The following is a 16,618-nucleotide window of genomic DNA, read 5'->3' on the forward strand; positions in this document are numbered from 1 at the left end:
GTTCCCTGCGGACTTTGCCTGGTAGCACGGTTGTCTCGTGTCTGGTTCGGAAGCTTTGATATCTTTCTGCGTTGGTGAATAGAACGGGGACAAGAAACCACGCAAGAAACTGGAGTGATTCAACGTTATTAATGAGAGATTCGGTTAATGTCTGATGTATGGAACGTGCGAAAAGTTCGAGTACAAGAAAGTATAGGATAAGGTAGAATTATTTGAGTCAGAAAGATATTTGAGTCAAGCTGCGCAATTTGCTTTGTAATCTACGTCTGAAAATAGATTATTATTAAAAATGAGTAAGTGATACAAACAATCTCATGATTGATTTGTTCGAATCATTTTTTCGTTTCTAACATTTTCTCTGATTGCAGTTAATGTGGCTACACAATATTTCCTCATTCTTTCGTTATTACGTTAAAGGCTAATGGTTTCTTGTAACATACGTCAAGCTTGATTATTTTGTGCAAAGTTCAAAATGGGATTTTAAACTACTGAACCTTAAATGAAGTTAGTTAGCTAGTATTACTTGAGAGCTTGGAAAAGCTTGTTCGATAGAATTTGTTCTCCTGTAAAAGTTCTTCTCGGAAATGATTTCAATCTTCTTTATAAATTATTCTAACGTTTTTACTATTGGATGGATAAGAAGTTTAACTCAAAATTGTTACTCTTTTCAGGATCGACATGTGAAGAATTCTAGCAAGGATCCGCAGATGGACTCCAGCCAAGACTATTCTCTGCTACTGGGTTACGAGAACAAGACGCACACAGTTCTTCGTTTCAGCAGACGATACGATACGTGCGACCCGCGGGACCTCAAGATCACGGTAGGTGGTTTGATTTATATGGCTTCCGGCGTGAAAGATAATTTCGCGTAGCGCGCCAAGTGCTCGCCTGAGGATCGTTTGACAGATTTACGAGAAAAATTGAACAGTCGAGCATGATGCCAGCCGGCCGAGGAGGAATTATTTATCGCGGTTCTTTAGGAAATTGTGCACTGCAGCTATATACAGCGCGCTAAATAATTAATCCCTTCTGCTGGAATGGCAAGCGTATGGGTATACATCACGATCGAAGTACTTAATTTCGCGATCCTGCAAAATTGCCGTCAATTTCGCAACTGTCTCGCGTTTACATACCGTCACCGGACTGTACAAAAACAGAACCACGAATCGATATTAACCATCAATGTCATTTTGCCGTAAATTTATCGTGAAAACCTGGTATTTTTCAACGTTCAAATACATATATTACTTGATGATATAAATTACATTTTTTAAAGAACTACTAATCTAGAACTGCCTTGCGATCGTTAAAACATTTCTAATATGATCTTACGTAAGATTCAGATTTGTTGTTTTTCCAGTTACTCAAAGTTTATGCATATAGCTATATTTACTGAGGTTTTTATTAAGCTAGAAACGTAATTTCATGTATCTATCTGTTTTTATGATATTACTTTTAATATGGTAATTAATATATGGCAGATATAATTACAGGTTGGTAGTACGTTCTTTTTATAAATAACGAAACTTACTTAGTTACATATTAGAAACCATTTTTATTCTTCAACATAAAATTGAAACGAGAAATCACACGTATCAATAGTGATTGTTTCACGCTTGTTTCTCTCACTGTGAAAAATGAAAGTGCTTAATGATAGGAAGATGCGATTGAATCGGACATGATCTAAACACGATATTTAAAAATATTTATCTCAATACGAGTGATTAGAATTATCGCAAAGTAGAAATTAACGCGAGGCGACGGCGCGACGTAGAATCGCCACAGTAGCGTCCGACAATGGGAAATCGTGGAAATACGAGCGCGATTCATTACACGTCGCAATTAACGTTAATTAACCGACATTACGGGTAGCAAATACGCGGCGTAGCGGCAGCAAAAGTGTCAGGAATTTCACGACGGTTCACGGTCGGCTAACGAGAACGAAGTAGTACGTCGGCGTTACGGAAAGTTGTGGGCGGTATGCAGAATCATTAGCGAGCCAAAGAGGGGAGTAGAGAAGGAGGAGATATTAACATAGGCCGGTGAAAATTCAAAGACTCGTTATCATCAGGCAGCCTTCGTTCCCCGAATTCCACGCGGCGGAATAGGACGACCTAGTTCTTTATTTCGCCAGTAATTAACTCAGAAATAGATCGAGCCATGATAGAGCCGTTTAATCGGTTGGTACCGCGGCTTCAACTTCAATAGAAGAGATTATACGCGTGTTGCGAACTTTGTACATACAGCCTAGAAATTTATGGCAGTGTAGCAGGGCAGCGGACGTTTTGCATTGCTTGTATTGTTTCATAGCTAATATCGCTATTGATATGCAGTTATGTCTTCCGCTGTCTTCAGTCTATTTTCAAACATAAGCCTAAAGCTACGTCTTTGCCGAAGCAACGATGACGAATATTTTGTCGACTTTCCATGCTTCTTAAGAAAGTTGCTACTTGTTGCCTGTTTCCACTCAGAGCGCTAGAGATCAAGGACAAATAAGAAACACATGAAGCACGTCGCGACAGAAACAAATGTTCCTTCGAAGCATATTTGTTGATTGTTTCCTAGCACAACTCGTTGCTAGGAGCAAATGTCGCTTTGGAACCGCGAACAAAATTGTTTGAAACATGCGGCAACAACGGCCGAAAAGTTCCTCGTTATTGCTTCAACGAGGGACGCATCTTAGGGAAAATACTATTAATGGATAAAGACAAGCTAATTAGCAAAGACATAGGACGAGATGGACTTAATTAGGCTTAGAGAAGTTACAAGCTTGTCGAACAAATTAGTCGATGTACGCGTATAATTACATATTACTAATTGTCGTTTAAGGGCCAGTAACATGAAAACGGTAATTGAACGTTTCCTTTGTCCACATCTTCATTCAAGGTTGTTTCGCGTTAACCCTAGTACCTATACGTAGACTCGTGAAACCCGTACCGACTATAAAACGATCACGAACTTTGGAAATAATTGCACGGTTTATGTTTTGCGTGGTAATAGCGTCGACAGCCGTGGTAGTCGATAGTCGGCGAATGTCACCGGGAACATGCATGTACCAAGTCTGGCAACGACTCGACGGACGATGAATATTCGCTTTCTGTGTTCGCGTAAATAATTGACGCGTGGAACGCAAATATTAGCAGGGAACGAAGCGAAGTCAGTGAGAAACGCTGTCACGTTGACACGGAGGAATTCCTCTGGATTGGACGGTGCGCGTCTCAAGACTCGCGAAATAGGATTGCTTTGTCAATAGAGTAATTACACATCGTTTTCGTAGAGAACAAAATTACTTTAACATCTGTTTATTCTACTTTGGTTAAAAAAAATTGAAAAGACGAACCAACCAAGCTGGTTACCGATTCTAAGGACTCGAGTGCACAAATTAATTAGTCGGAACAACTGTTCAAAATTCTACTGAATAACTGCACACGAACAAAGTAAATCGGTTTGTCGATCCTGAGAACTCGAGGAAGTCTACGTTATGTAGATGAAGATTTCAGAATCTCGTTGTCGCTCAGTCCGATCTTTTCCACGTAGTCGCTAAACAGAATTTAGAAGAAACAGGCGGTGGCTACTTCGCGATCTCGATCTCGAGAATCCGTTGCGAGAAAACTGAACATGGCGAATGCAGCGACCGCAGGAATATCCATCTAACAGTTGAGTCATCAAAATACTTGGGTGCAAAAATAAAACGAGCCACCGCGGGTCGAGATTGTATCGGGACGACAAACGACTAAGTCAGCTCCCCTTTTCTTTTATCTGATCGCGTGACGTATCGGTACCTTACATGATATTTTTACGTGTCACGTTCGCCTCGTAGGACGACCCTAACCGGTAGCATGGAGGCTCTCGCGGAAGGCACCGCTGAATCCGTAGGTGGATCGAGATACTTTAAACGGACCAGCGAGGTTTGTTACAGCGTACGTTTATACAGGGTTATCGGTGATCGCTGAATCACCAAGCGAAACGTACCAGGCTTCTTTGTCTCGGAACAAAAGTTACGGTTGAAGAGATCGTGGTACGATCGGCCACGGGGTTACCTATGAGTAAATAGGTCGAACTGTTATACAATGTACTTTCCTATGAGACATCGTCGCGAAAAACTCGTATGCTCTTGTCACAGGTGAAATTCGAGCAGCCTTATGATAAACCAAAATTCCGAGCGCCTTATCACGTGTGACCGTCCGGTCACCATCCGTTCTCAGCCGCCTGGGTGGCATTCGGTCACTCTAGCCGTTCTCCGAAATATATGACAAGTACAAGCAAAGCCTTCTCCCACTCCGTCGAATAAAACAATATAAATGCACCCTTCATCATCATCCAGTCAGTCTGTAACAATTCTCAACTAGCCCAAGTATTAAAAGTGTATTATCGCGAATCAAAAATCTTACTGTACAAATTGAGTGAAAAAAATAAAAGAAATCGATCTCCTATTCGGAAATTGACAAGTTTTTTGTTTTAACTTAATTTTTACGCTACATTTTTGGCGATCCTGCCAGGATCCATTCGCTTCAGTGTAAACGAAATCACGATTTCGGCGTACGCGCATCATTGAAGATCGAAGGATCAGCGAACCACCGCGAATCTTTGCTACTACGAAGCCCTGCAGCAACTTTCAACGTTCCACTACGGTGAAACTAGACGAGAGGACTACGGTCAGCGCAGAGCAAGCCTACGAATAAGATTCGGAATCTAAGAAAAAAAACCAGAGAGAAACATCCCAGAGACTCCTCAACGGTCATAACTACCACGGTAAGCTAGAAATCTGGATTCATTTTTTCATTACCGTGTGAGAAAACCAAGTTTCTCAAGCGTTTCGAGTTCAAATAGCTACGATAGTTCAATAAGCTACAATATAGTATAACGAACGAATACTGTGACGAAATTACTAGACGAGCTATGAACGACAGGATTTTAAGAGACTCCGTAACCGATTTTATTCGAGGTCTGAAAACCGAAATAGGACAATTACTACTCGCCAATCCACCATACAATATCCTTGAAGCCGAGAAAAAAGCCACCGACATAGAGCGATTCTTCAGGGAAGATCGAAACCGACGACCAAAACCGACGGAACGATTACGACTCCCTGAACAGCGACGACTAACAACTAATAATCCCAACCTAATCATTAAAAAACCAACTCCAACACCTAATCCAATGCCAAGAAGCTTTCGGCAAATTGAACAAATGCCACTTGCCCAAAGGACTCAATTAAAATGCTTCAAATGCAATCGGATCGGACATGTCTCTAGTCAATGCAGAAATTTTCAAACGCCCAGCCAATTTCCGAGACCACCAGCAATCCACAATCTCGAGACACACAAGGAAGAAGCAGAGGAAACAATAGACCAGACTTGCGAATTAACGCCACAACAGGAAGTCTCCCCACAGTACTTTTACGATCCGACGGACGGCGACATAAATTCCTCGTTGACAGCGGAGCAGGAATTAACATACTTAAACGAAGATGCGTATTACGACCTGAAATAACAAAAGAACGAAAATTCTCGATGGGACACTCTAAATTTAAAACTAACGAACACGCCTTGGTAAAACTATTCGGCAAAACCCTAGAATTCTTTATAGTAGAAGACAACTTTCCAATTATAGAAGACGGCATACTCGGTTTACCAGCTCTATCTAAATTCAAATTTGAACTTTCAAATCAACAATTGAAACTTGACAATAATATTCTTTTATTGCAACAGGAAAACGACGTACCTCCAAAACAAGCAGTGTCAAAAACAGTCTACCTGGAAGGAAAACCGACAACGATATGCTTTATCAATGGTGGTGAGTGCCCAGCCAAAATGACCAATTTTATCGAAAATTCAAACACGTACGATCAAGTCTCCACATTTAAAGATTTAGTTAGACTTTCGCATATAGAAAAAACTCTCCGCGAACCAATCGAAAAGATATTGCTGTTTTACCTTGACGTATTCAATCTAGAGACCGACCTGTTACCATGCACTAACCTTGCTAAGCACACAATAACGTTAAAAGAAAATAAAATCATTAACACGAAATCTTACCGACCGCCTGAATGCCACAAAGAAGAAATCAAACGACAAATGGACGAAATGCTACAAAAGAACATCATAGAACCATCTGATTCTCCTTACAATTCACCAGTCTGGGTAGTACCAAAAAAGGCAGACGCCTCAGGGAAACAGAAATGGCGAATTGTAATAGACTTCAGAAAAATAAACGAGCTAACTGACCAAGACGCATATCCATTACCTGACATAGACGACATACTATCCCAATTAGGCAACGCAAAATTCTTCTCAGCCCTCGATTTATCCTCCGGATTCCACCAAATCCCAATGGATACAGACTCTAAGAAATACACAGCATTCTCCACACCACAAGGACACTATCATTACAATAGAATGCCATTCGGTTTAAAGAATGCACCAGCAACATTTCAACGCATGATGGATACCGCGCTAAGAGGACTCATAAATAAACATTGCTTCGTATATTTAGACGACATTATAATATTCGGACAATCGATTGAAGAGCACAATAGCAACCTCGCGATAGTATTGCAACGCTTACGCGAACTCGGACTCAAAATACAGCCGGACAAATGCGAATTTCTCAAACCAGAATTAGAATATCTCGGACATATAGTAACCGCCGAAGGCGTAAAACCAAATCCCAAAAAATTAGAAGCCGTTAGCAATTTCAAACAGCCACGTAATCCCACAGACATCAAATCTTTCCTAGGACTAGCAGGTTATTACCGTAAGTTCATCAGAAATTTTTCCAAAATCGCGAAACCATTGACCGAACTTACAAAAAAGGAGACACCATTTCATTGGACAGATAAAACCCAGGAAGCATTCCAGACATTAAAAGACAAACTCTGTTCATCACCCGTACTAAAATTCCCAGACTTTGCAAAACAATTCACGTTAACGACTGACGCCAGTAACGAAGGTATAGGTGCGATCTTATCACAGGACGGACATCCATGTTGTTATATCTCGCGAACTCTAAACCCACCGGAACGAAATTATTCCACTACAGAAAAAGAACTTTTAGCAATAGTATGGGCCGTAAAACGCCTCCGACAATATCTGTTAGGGCGGAAATTCCTCATCCGAACCGATCACCAAGCGCTAAAATGGCTACAGAACTGCAAAGACCCCTCATCACGCTTGATGAGATGGCGATTAAAATTAGAAGAATATGAATACGACATAGAATATACGAAAGGAAAAGATAATACTGCAGCCGACGCATTATCTAGAATACATGTTCTGACCAGACAACGCGAAAATTTGAACATAGAACTCGATAAAAAGTATCACGATTGGGAAAAATCTACCGACGCGTTACCCAAAGTTCTCAAAATGACTCCGAACCATAAATCTTTCTATCAATTATCCAAAACAGAGTTAGGAAATTACGACAGAATTTTATATCTAGTTTGATGCAACAGTACGAAGACGCGTTCAAAATCAAACATATCAAAACGACATCCTTCCACCCACAAAGTAACGGATCCTTAGAACGAACACACGCAGTAGTAACGGACATGTTAAAATCGATACAGCGAAATTCGGATGAAGAATGGGACGATCAACTTAACTTTGTATGCCTTGCATATAACACGATGATACACGACTCCACTGGTTACACGCCATTCGAACTTACATTCGGACACCAAGCCAATCTTCCCTCCACAATATCCAAGAATCCTCAACGCACATACGCAGACGAAGTCACGTTCCGCAAAAAAGAATGGGACTCTAGACTCCGACACGCCCGCGAAACATTGATCAAAAGCAAACAGCGATATCAGCGCGATCAAAAACGTAAAATTATAAAACCCCAATCAGTTTTCAAAGAAGGAGACTCCGTTTTAATACATAACGATCATAAAAGGCATAAACTTGATGTGGAATGGTTAGGACCATACACGATTGATAAAGTATGTACACCATACTATCTGATTCAAGACAAAAAGATACACGGTAATCGCTTAAAACCTTATTTTCCAGGTCGACGCTCCTCTTTGCCGGAATAGTATCCGCGCAAATAAATATTACACCATTAGAAGGAAACTCTGTATTCGTAGAAAACATAGGAAAAGGATATTTGTACAGCGATACTGCCAATATTATAGTAGGATTAGACACTAGCGACATATACGAGCAGATAAACACAATAGAATCATATACGTTTACAATAGACTCGCGTACAATCAGCAAAGAATACGCTGAAGGGTTAGACGGATTACAAAATCGTATCAATAACCTAAAACAACTCGCAAAACACTTGAAAGCGTTAACACATACCCGAAACACACGAGGTTTACTCAACATCATAGGTTCCGTATCGAAAAGTCTGTTCGGAACTCTCGACGATGACGATCTTACGCTCATAAACGAGAATATGGACAAACTATTCGATGACAATAATAAAATCAAGACCATAATAGCTAATCAAACAGCACTTATTAGAAAAATTCTAAACTCAGAAAACCTAAACCACTTAGAAAAATCACATAACGATATATTAAAACAACAACGGCAGGCAAATATCGATAGACTTATGCTTAAGATGATCATGAAACTCGACACCGCGATGCAAACTTTACACTTCCAATTGGATGAAATACTTAACGTCATGATATTAGGGAAACAGGGAATAATCAGTCCACAAATACTCGACTCCGATGAATTTATAAAAAATTACGCCAAGGCAATAGGTAGCCACAATGCGACAACACCACCGGTACCAAGCACCCTGGCCACGACACCCAACATCTATATTCCAACCAACACATACGACCTAGAGGATGAGGAGGAACCAGCCGTAATTTTCAAGCCACGTCAAGTCCGATTCCACAAAAGTCTTCTGAAGAAAACTTGAGGGACCAAGTTCGATCTAAGAAGGGGGGAATGTCACAGGTGAAATTCGAGCAGCCTTATGATAAACCAAAATTCCGAGCGCCTTATCACGTGTGACCGTCCGGTCACCATCCGTTCTCAGCCGCCTGGGTGGCATTCGGTCACTCTAGCCGTTCTCCGAAATATATGACAAGTACAAGCAAAGCCTTCTCCCACTCCGTCGAATAAAACAATATAAATGCACCCTTCATCATCATCCAGTCAGTCTGTAACAATTCTCAACTAGCCCAAGTATTAAAAGTGTATTATCGCGAATCAAAAATCTTACTGTACAAATTGAGTGAAAAAAATAAAAGAAATCGATCTCCTATTCGGAAATTGACAAGTTTTTTGTTTTAACTTAATTTTTACGCTACACTCTCATCGTATTAATTTCAATTCCATAAAATTAAATCATAGTATTTCAAAATAGACGAAGAACGAGAAGGAAAAGAAATTTAGTTTCAATGACTTCTATTACAGAATCTTATAGTAATTATTTGCTGAATGGGAAACTATAAGATAAACAAATTTTAATTATATGCATCGAACGAATATACGTATACGTAAAATTCTTAACGCGAATACGTATTTACACGGCAATCTGACAATCGATCGACGTAGTTGACATAGTAGTCGAGACAAAGTACGAGCTTAGTTTATACGAACGTAAGACAGAAAAGAATTTGTGTCGTGGTACGTGTCGATTTCGTGTCAAATTATCGATACTCTGCACAACTACCTAGCGGCGTTTCTCATGTATCCGTGTGCTGCTGCAAATTGGCAATAGGTACATACGAGACGGGTTGTCGCCGGTACGAGGCTTCGAACCATTGTTATTTCTACCGACAGCCATGGCGGATTAATCGAATGAGCATCAAATTAAGCGATGTTCCGTTGTAACAGGCTTACATGGAAGAGGGCTTCGATTGCATATTAATATTGCGCGGCTGGCCTCGCCTTTGCTTTAGTATGCAGACGGTCTCATCAGCGGTACGTGAAATTAAACTTGACTATGTCGTAGACGACACAGATGTAGCCAAGGGAGCAGAGGGTCTCTTACGAGGTCTCTCTTACTTACGGGGCGGTAATTTTAGCGTATCACTCTTGTGTGTGCTTGTAATTAGTTCATTAACGAATGTGTACGTGGGCCGTACGGTCATGACAAGGAGAAACGAGTGATGTTTCGGCGTGCATTGAAATATGTATTTTTCATAATTAAGCTTGTTTACCTGGACGAGCGCGAGTTGCACGAAGCGGAGTTATGCAAACCAGTAATTATTTCGTTAGCCATGGTGTGCTGTCGCAAACGAACCCTGACGACCGAGGCAGAGTTTCTAACGCGAGAATACAGAGTTCTCTCTGGCGTGCGGAGATTCTCCGACTCACGCAGAAATGTAAATATTCCTGGAAGACGTTTCGCGTAATACGTATATTTACTTACGTAGAGTCGTGAAGTGTCGTGGAAGAAAACGGAACAGAAATCGAACAGAGACGATAGAAGATGCGTAAACGGTAGCCTGTGTTGACTTTTCAGTCGGGACAAATAAATATCCAACAATTGCATCTACGACCCAGTTTTACGTATGCTCGCGGGTCGCGCGGTCAAAGTGAATGCTGTCTTGATCCTTTGCATGCGATAAATTTCCCGATGAGCGGCAAGCGCGACACGGCGCAGCGGGACGTGCTGGAATCAACGAGCGGCGAACTTCTGCGTCGGATGTCGACGATAGAAACCGCAAAAGTTCTACGGCACGTAGCAACTGGGTTCCCCTTTGAGAAGGAGCAGCAGTCGGGCAAGGATTTTGCGGTCGGGTAGTATTATGCAACCCAGACCTGACTGGCAATGGAACCGACGTCACTGGCAGTTTCCACTTTGCAAGATTCGTAGTCCGGTTTTTCCATGTTCCTGTTTCGCTCTCTTTTTCACGTGATATCCTCTCTAGTGCGGTGACGGAAAATCGGCACGAATTGTAAAGAGGAAGAGAGAGAAAGGAATGGATACAGAAGGATTGCGGGGAACCAGAAAAAAGAGAGAAACGCAGGAAGGAAGAGAAGCAGAGAAAGAGGGAGAAATCGGCCGATTCGTACGTACATATTCGGAAAAGCGCATGGAAAACGAAGAGGTCGAGGAGGAAAACCGCGGAAAAACAGAGAGGATGGAAATGAAGAGAGTTCACGCTAGCTGGAGGATATGCACGTGAATGTTACTGGTGCGGTGGGGAGATTGGTGTGCCTTGCAGAGGGGATTGGCTAGCTGACCTCGTTCTGCTTCTATTCGCTTCCTATCTGTAGCCGTATCTAGTTTACCACTTCACTCCCTCTGGCTGGCTGGTTGACTGGCCGGCTCTATAGTAGCCAACGCGAACTTCCTGAATAAGGTCCTCCCTCGGCACTAGAACTGATCGCTATTCCGAATGGTTCGGTTCGATGTAAAAGGAAAATCGAATTTGACCGATGCCTTTGGGATCGACAGGGAAGAGGGGTTTGGACTAAGGGGGTGGAGTAACGGGAGAGTCGCCAGGTGGGCTGACGATCTTATTGGGTGGATCCGTAGCGTCGTAGCAGAGGGCGCCAGGGGGATTTGCCGGAAGCTACTATCCGGTACGACGGGAAATCGAATCAACGTGGAAGGAGATTCCGCGGGCCCTCCGGCACCAGATTACATACGTTTGGAGACAATTATTGGCAGAAATTCGATTCCTCCGTCACGCAGCCGAGACTGAATTGTTGCGTTAATCGGTCATTTCGATGCTATTACGCGTAGAATGGATTGTCCTTTAATTTCAATCGATCGAGAAGTCTATGTTTCGCCTCGTATCGTGCAATCTCTTCGGTAAATGAATCGACTTGACTTTTTATCGATCCTAATAAATTAACCGGATAATTTTATCGGAGGGTAATCCTCTTAGCCAAGCTTTCCACTATGCAGCACCGCTTCCTTTACGACTTACTTTCCTAGCCAATCGAAGATCTTCTTGAACGAACATTCAAAAGTCATCGATTTAATCGAGCGTAAAACGAAAGTGATCGTTTTCGAAGTTTCCTGCAAAATGGTCGAAATTTTTAAGTAATCGTACAGGGGAAGCGAATTCCAATTACACCGATGCTTGTTCTCCCCCATTTTTCGTAACTGGCAATCCGGCCGGTTGTCAACATGTTTGTTAAAGGGAGCCAGACGAGATTGAGTGAAACCGACTGCCTACTATGAACACGCACACATACACACACACACACACACACACACTTCGGTAACTAATGACAGTTCGAAGAAGTTCCCCCGTTCTCTAAGTTTTCCAATCGACCAAAAACTTGTGAACTGACATTTACCTAGAAGAATCCAGTCCGGCAGACAGACCAGAGATTCGTTTTGTTATCGACACGGCAAGTAGACGCGATTTTCCACGAGATGGCCGCGATCAATCCCAGTCTTTTGGATCCCGTTCCAATCAGCGTTGCGTTCACCCTCGACCACGATTCGTACTCGAAACGATGCGATAAAGTTCCAACCGAGAGAAGGGTGGAAGTTTCGAATGTGACGCGATTACGGAGAAAGAAAATGTTTGAATTGTTCTATTTCTTGTTTCTCTTCGAACGTTTCCAATCTGCCGATCATGTTCCATTCGATCGTCGGTGCATTAAAATCGCGTGCAGCAAATAGAGAGGAGACGAAGGCGACTAACGTGGGTACGTCAACTGACTGAACGAGACCCAAGTAATTAGGATCAAAGTTAAATCATCAAACTATTTCATCCTCTAAATGAAATTGTGTGGCAATCGGACGGAATTTTGATAATTTGCTATTGGCCCTCTGCTACATAGGAGGAAAACCGTAATTCCAATGTGTCACTTGGACGTCGAGGTTTCATTGGTTGATCGAACGAAATTAAGTAAAAACATAACAGCGAACATTATGTTTTCTAAATATTTCAATATCTCGTTGCAATGAATATTTCTTCCAGTATTTGTTAAAACGTATAAGGAACTGGTATTAGCAAATTATTGATCGACTAAAGCTGTAAATTTGTTTATGTAGCAGATTCGGGGGGCGCCCGTAAACATTCAGTTTGTGATTGTATGAGGAGTTGGCCATTAAACTCGTGTTTCGGATTACCTCTAATTCCTCGCAGGCGTCGGGTAGAGGGAGGGGGGATTAGTTGAAGATTAAGCTGTTGGACACGTTACTGGCCATGGCTGCAACCAGGCGAAACTTCTCTAGGGTTTCCTTAGAAGCTCTTCTTTCCTTCGCGAGCTAAAAGTTATCGACGCTACGCTTGAGGCTAAATTGGATAAGCATTGCTGGCCCATAGCTTCGCCTTGGCGAAATGATGAAAGGAAAATGGCGCGGAAGAACCTCGAAGCAGCGGATGCATTTCGAAACATTTCTTCCTTCAAAATTACAATGTAATTTTTTGTGCATAGCTTAACCAAGCAATTGCATTCAATCTCGGAAATTGTCTGAGTTTTTTTTATCAAGGATATTATCGTCGTATGATTCAGACATATCCATTTTAAATTTCAACGTACGATGGGTTTGTTTCGAGAACATTTGACAGATAGACGAGTGACACTTATGATTTGAAAACGATGACATGTCGAAGTTGAAATGACAAGGAAAAAAGAGAAGAATCCAGGGGAAAAGTACTTTTCGCTGTACCACACTAATTTCGTTTTACAAAAGAAAGTGCGGATCGATGCGAAAACCTCGTTACCTTGGAAAGGACGAATCGAGAGAAAAGCTTTATATAGCTGCACTGCAGTAGATCAATATTCGACGGACATATTATAAGAATTGCGTCCCAAATGTAGGATGCGATGGACGACCTGGAAAAAGAATGCATGTAAATCCACGAGATTATTTCTAAACAAATATACGCGAATATAGCGCGTCAGTGGATTATTCGTAATTTGTGGAAATGAGAAATCATAGCTACTCTAGGTCTGGATACTCAGCGTAGAATTTTCCAAAATATGTCTCTTTCATCATCCTTTTTTCTTCCTTTTTTCCAGCTGGCTGATCACCGCTCTCTATTTTTTCGTCGACATGCGACATCAGATATTAAATAGCACCAAATTTATAAAAATAGCCGAAATCATTTCACGTGCAGAATACAACGGGAATATTACTCCTACTTTGTATCATTTTTGCTATGTATTTTACACCGTAGTGTTTCTTTCTTTCATGAATCCGTTTTCATAGACATTCCGTGCGGAATTCAACGAAGACAAAATCAATTCGTCCGAAATCGGAAAACCGACGAATGTTTTCTGGCTAAAGATGCGAGATAACGATCACAGAGTACAGTCGTAAAATTAGATTAAAAGCGCGTCGTCAAAGCTTTTCTAGCTCGGTCCGCGGACACGAACTAGTTTATACGCGTGCGAGCTTGCCGAGCTCGACGCTATTAAATCGTAGCAACATATATATTACGAAATCGGCCACGGAGCTTAACTGCTTACACCGTAGCTTAAATTAGGTGGCGTTCGGTCACAAGCTCGGAACAGCGTTAACCAATTTTATCGTGGCCGTTAGACATGTAAATTACCTGCATACAAAATAAGCTAATGCAAAACGGAAGCGATCGTATTTAAAAGAGGTGGCTGTGCAACGGAAAAGGGACGTCCCACAGAGAAAGAGCCAGTCATGCGATTTTAAGCTGAGTTCTTACGAAACCTACGCTTACGCGCATTTTTTTTTATTAATCCTCTTATCACTCACGGTCAATCGTGATTAAATCTCGTCAAATGGAATATTTTACTCGGTGGTAACTTTGAAATCAATGAGATGGAAAATCTGAAGGATGAAAGTGTTAACATTAACAACACTATACTCTAGTTCTCTAGTTCCCTATCAGTAAGAGCTTAACCATTGTTATTCCGAGGACCGATTAGGAAACACGAGTGAAATCCGAGTTCCGTAAGTATCTTTTAATAATCGTTTAATCCCTTGTTGAACTGTCTCTGTTACGCTCGTGCGATCGAGTCGAATATAGGAATATGCAGCGGAACGCAAGCGTACAATCCCTTACCCCCTGGTTCTGCATGTTCTTTATTGAAACACCGAACGGCGAGATTAAGCCAGGCTTATAACGATTATGCGTTATGGCTTTGCCGAGGAAACAATTTCCATTATCATTAATTGCGGTTTTATATGCAAAAATGTGGCGGCACCGACCTGGTTTCTCGTTCCAAGCATAAAAAGTGGTAAAAGGCGAAATGGTAAAAGGATGAGGAGTAGAGAGAGAGAGAGAGAGAGAGAGAGAGAGAGAGAGAGAGAGAGAGTGAGTGAGTGAAAGAGAGGAGGAGGAAGAAGAGAGAACATGTCTCACGCAATACACAGACGACATTAATCTTTTGGAAGTTGACGGGGTTGTCATAGCCTTGCCGATCGCGATCGCGGCCCTCCATTAATAAAACTGATCCAGCGAATGATTTCACTTGTAGCCATACTGACGTGTACACATCGCGGCGTTACATCAAAGCCACGCGCGGAAGTTTATAGTTCGTAACGAGGTTTACCTGGATTCGTGAGCAAAATGTGATTGTGATTTATGATCTGAAAATAATCGAACGGTCGAAAGCAATCCGCCCCAGTCCACCCTTTAAACCCGAACTGAACTTTTTACTGAATTCTTTCCCCAATTTTTAATAAACCACTATAAAAAAGGTCGGAGTAAAAAGGTAGACGAAATTCGCGGAAACGAGAAGTCGCGTTATACGTAAGGACGATCTTTCAAAGGGTTAATTTCCAAGTTTTTATCGAGCAGCCGTGACGAGAGAATAAAACAACGAACGTCCAGATGGTCCCCATATGTGCGAAATTTCAAAGAAAGGATTCATCGCGACTAAAGATTTGTCCCGATGATTCGATAACCTGGAGGTTCCAAAGAAATAACTTCATATTGTATAAAATTCATTCGCCGATTAACCATGAACTTGAAAAAAGTTTTCACACCTCGAAATATTGCAAAAAAAGGACCACCAAACTAGAATATCGGTGTCTGGTTTTCGTTTTTCGATCGATGCATCATAGTTACCCGCGAACTGTCGAACAAAGTTCGCGCTTCGGTCTTCTCTTCAGTCGCATTTCTATCGCGCGGCTGATAACCACCGCGAGCCGATCGATTAAGTGTTGGCCCGAACGTTTAAACTGTCCGATCATTTCGACCCCAAATGCCAGCTAGGAAATACCCGTTGGCAGCGATAATGCAACTATTATGTCTGCGGCTGTGCCTAGGATCGGAGTTGGCGTAGCTAACAGCCGCCAGATATTGCAAGTTAATTTAAACTTTCTCCTGTTTGCCCGCAATCTTGTATGTTCTGACGCATCCGTTGCTATTTCTTATAATAGCACTCGCGACATTTAAAACGCCACATTATTTAGAATAGAGTTTAACCGTAAAACAACGTCCGTTCAATCCCGGATCCCATTAAAATTCCAAGTTGAAGATAGCCGGAAAAAGAGGAAACCAGTCACGTTAATAAGAAACCGGTTTCCGTAACGATTTTTTAAGAAGACGCGTGTACGTGTTAATTTAATCTCGCACATGTAATCGCGGGATCCTTGAAAAAGAGACACTGAGAAACGTCATCGTACAAGTATATATACGCTGCTAGTATTCTTTGTCATTAGAAAACACTGCTGCTAGTACTAGTAGTAGTAGTAGATGCAGTTCGCCTCGAGCAAACAAAAATTGCAGCTTACTTTG

At 41.7% G+C, this 16,618-nt stretch overlaps 2 protein-coding genes across 2 annotated transcripts in view; both read left to right on the forward strand.

The window, feature by feature from the left end:
• Positions 1 to 16,618, forward strand: part of olf413 (DBH like monooxygenase olf413) — a 176,068-nt gene that overhangs the window by 122,152 nt on the left and 37,298 nt on the right. Inside the window, exon 3 of the mRNA XM_069123677.1 lies at positions 672 to 821. Within this exon, the coding sequence (XP_068979778.1) occupies positions 672 to 821 (150 nt within the window). The remainder of the gene's footprint in view (positions 1 to 671; positions 822 to 16,618) is intronic.
• The window catches only part of Timp (Tissue inhibitor of metalloproteases), a 339,739-nt gene that overhangs the window by 83,206 nt on the left and 239,915 nt on the right, over positions 1 to 16,618 (forward strand). The gene's annotated exons all lie outside the window — the stretch shown is intronic.

The sequence above is a fragment of the Bombus flavifrons genome, chromosome 11 (genome assembly GCF_040668555.2).
Source record: "Bombus flavifrons isolate JBK064 chromosome 11, iyBomFlav1_principal, whole genome shotgun sequence".
Classification (NCBI taxonomy): domain Eukaryota; kingdom Metazoa; phylum Arthropoda; class Insecta; order Hymenoptera; family Apidae; genus Bombus; species Bombus flavifrons.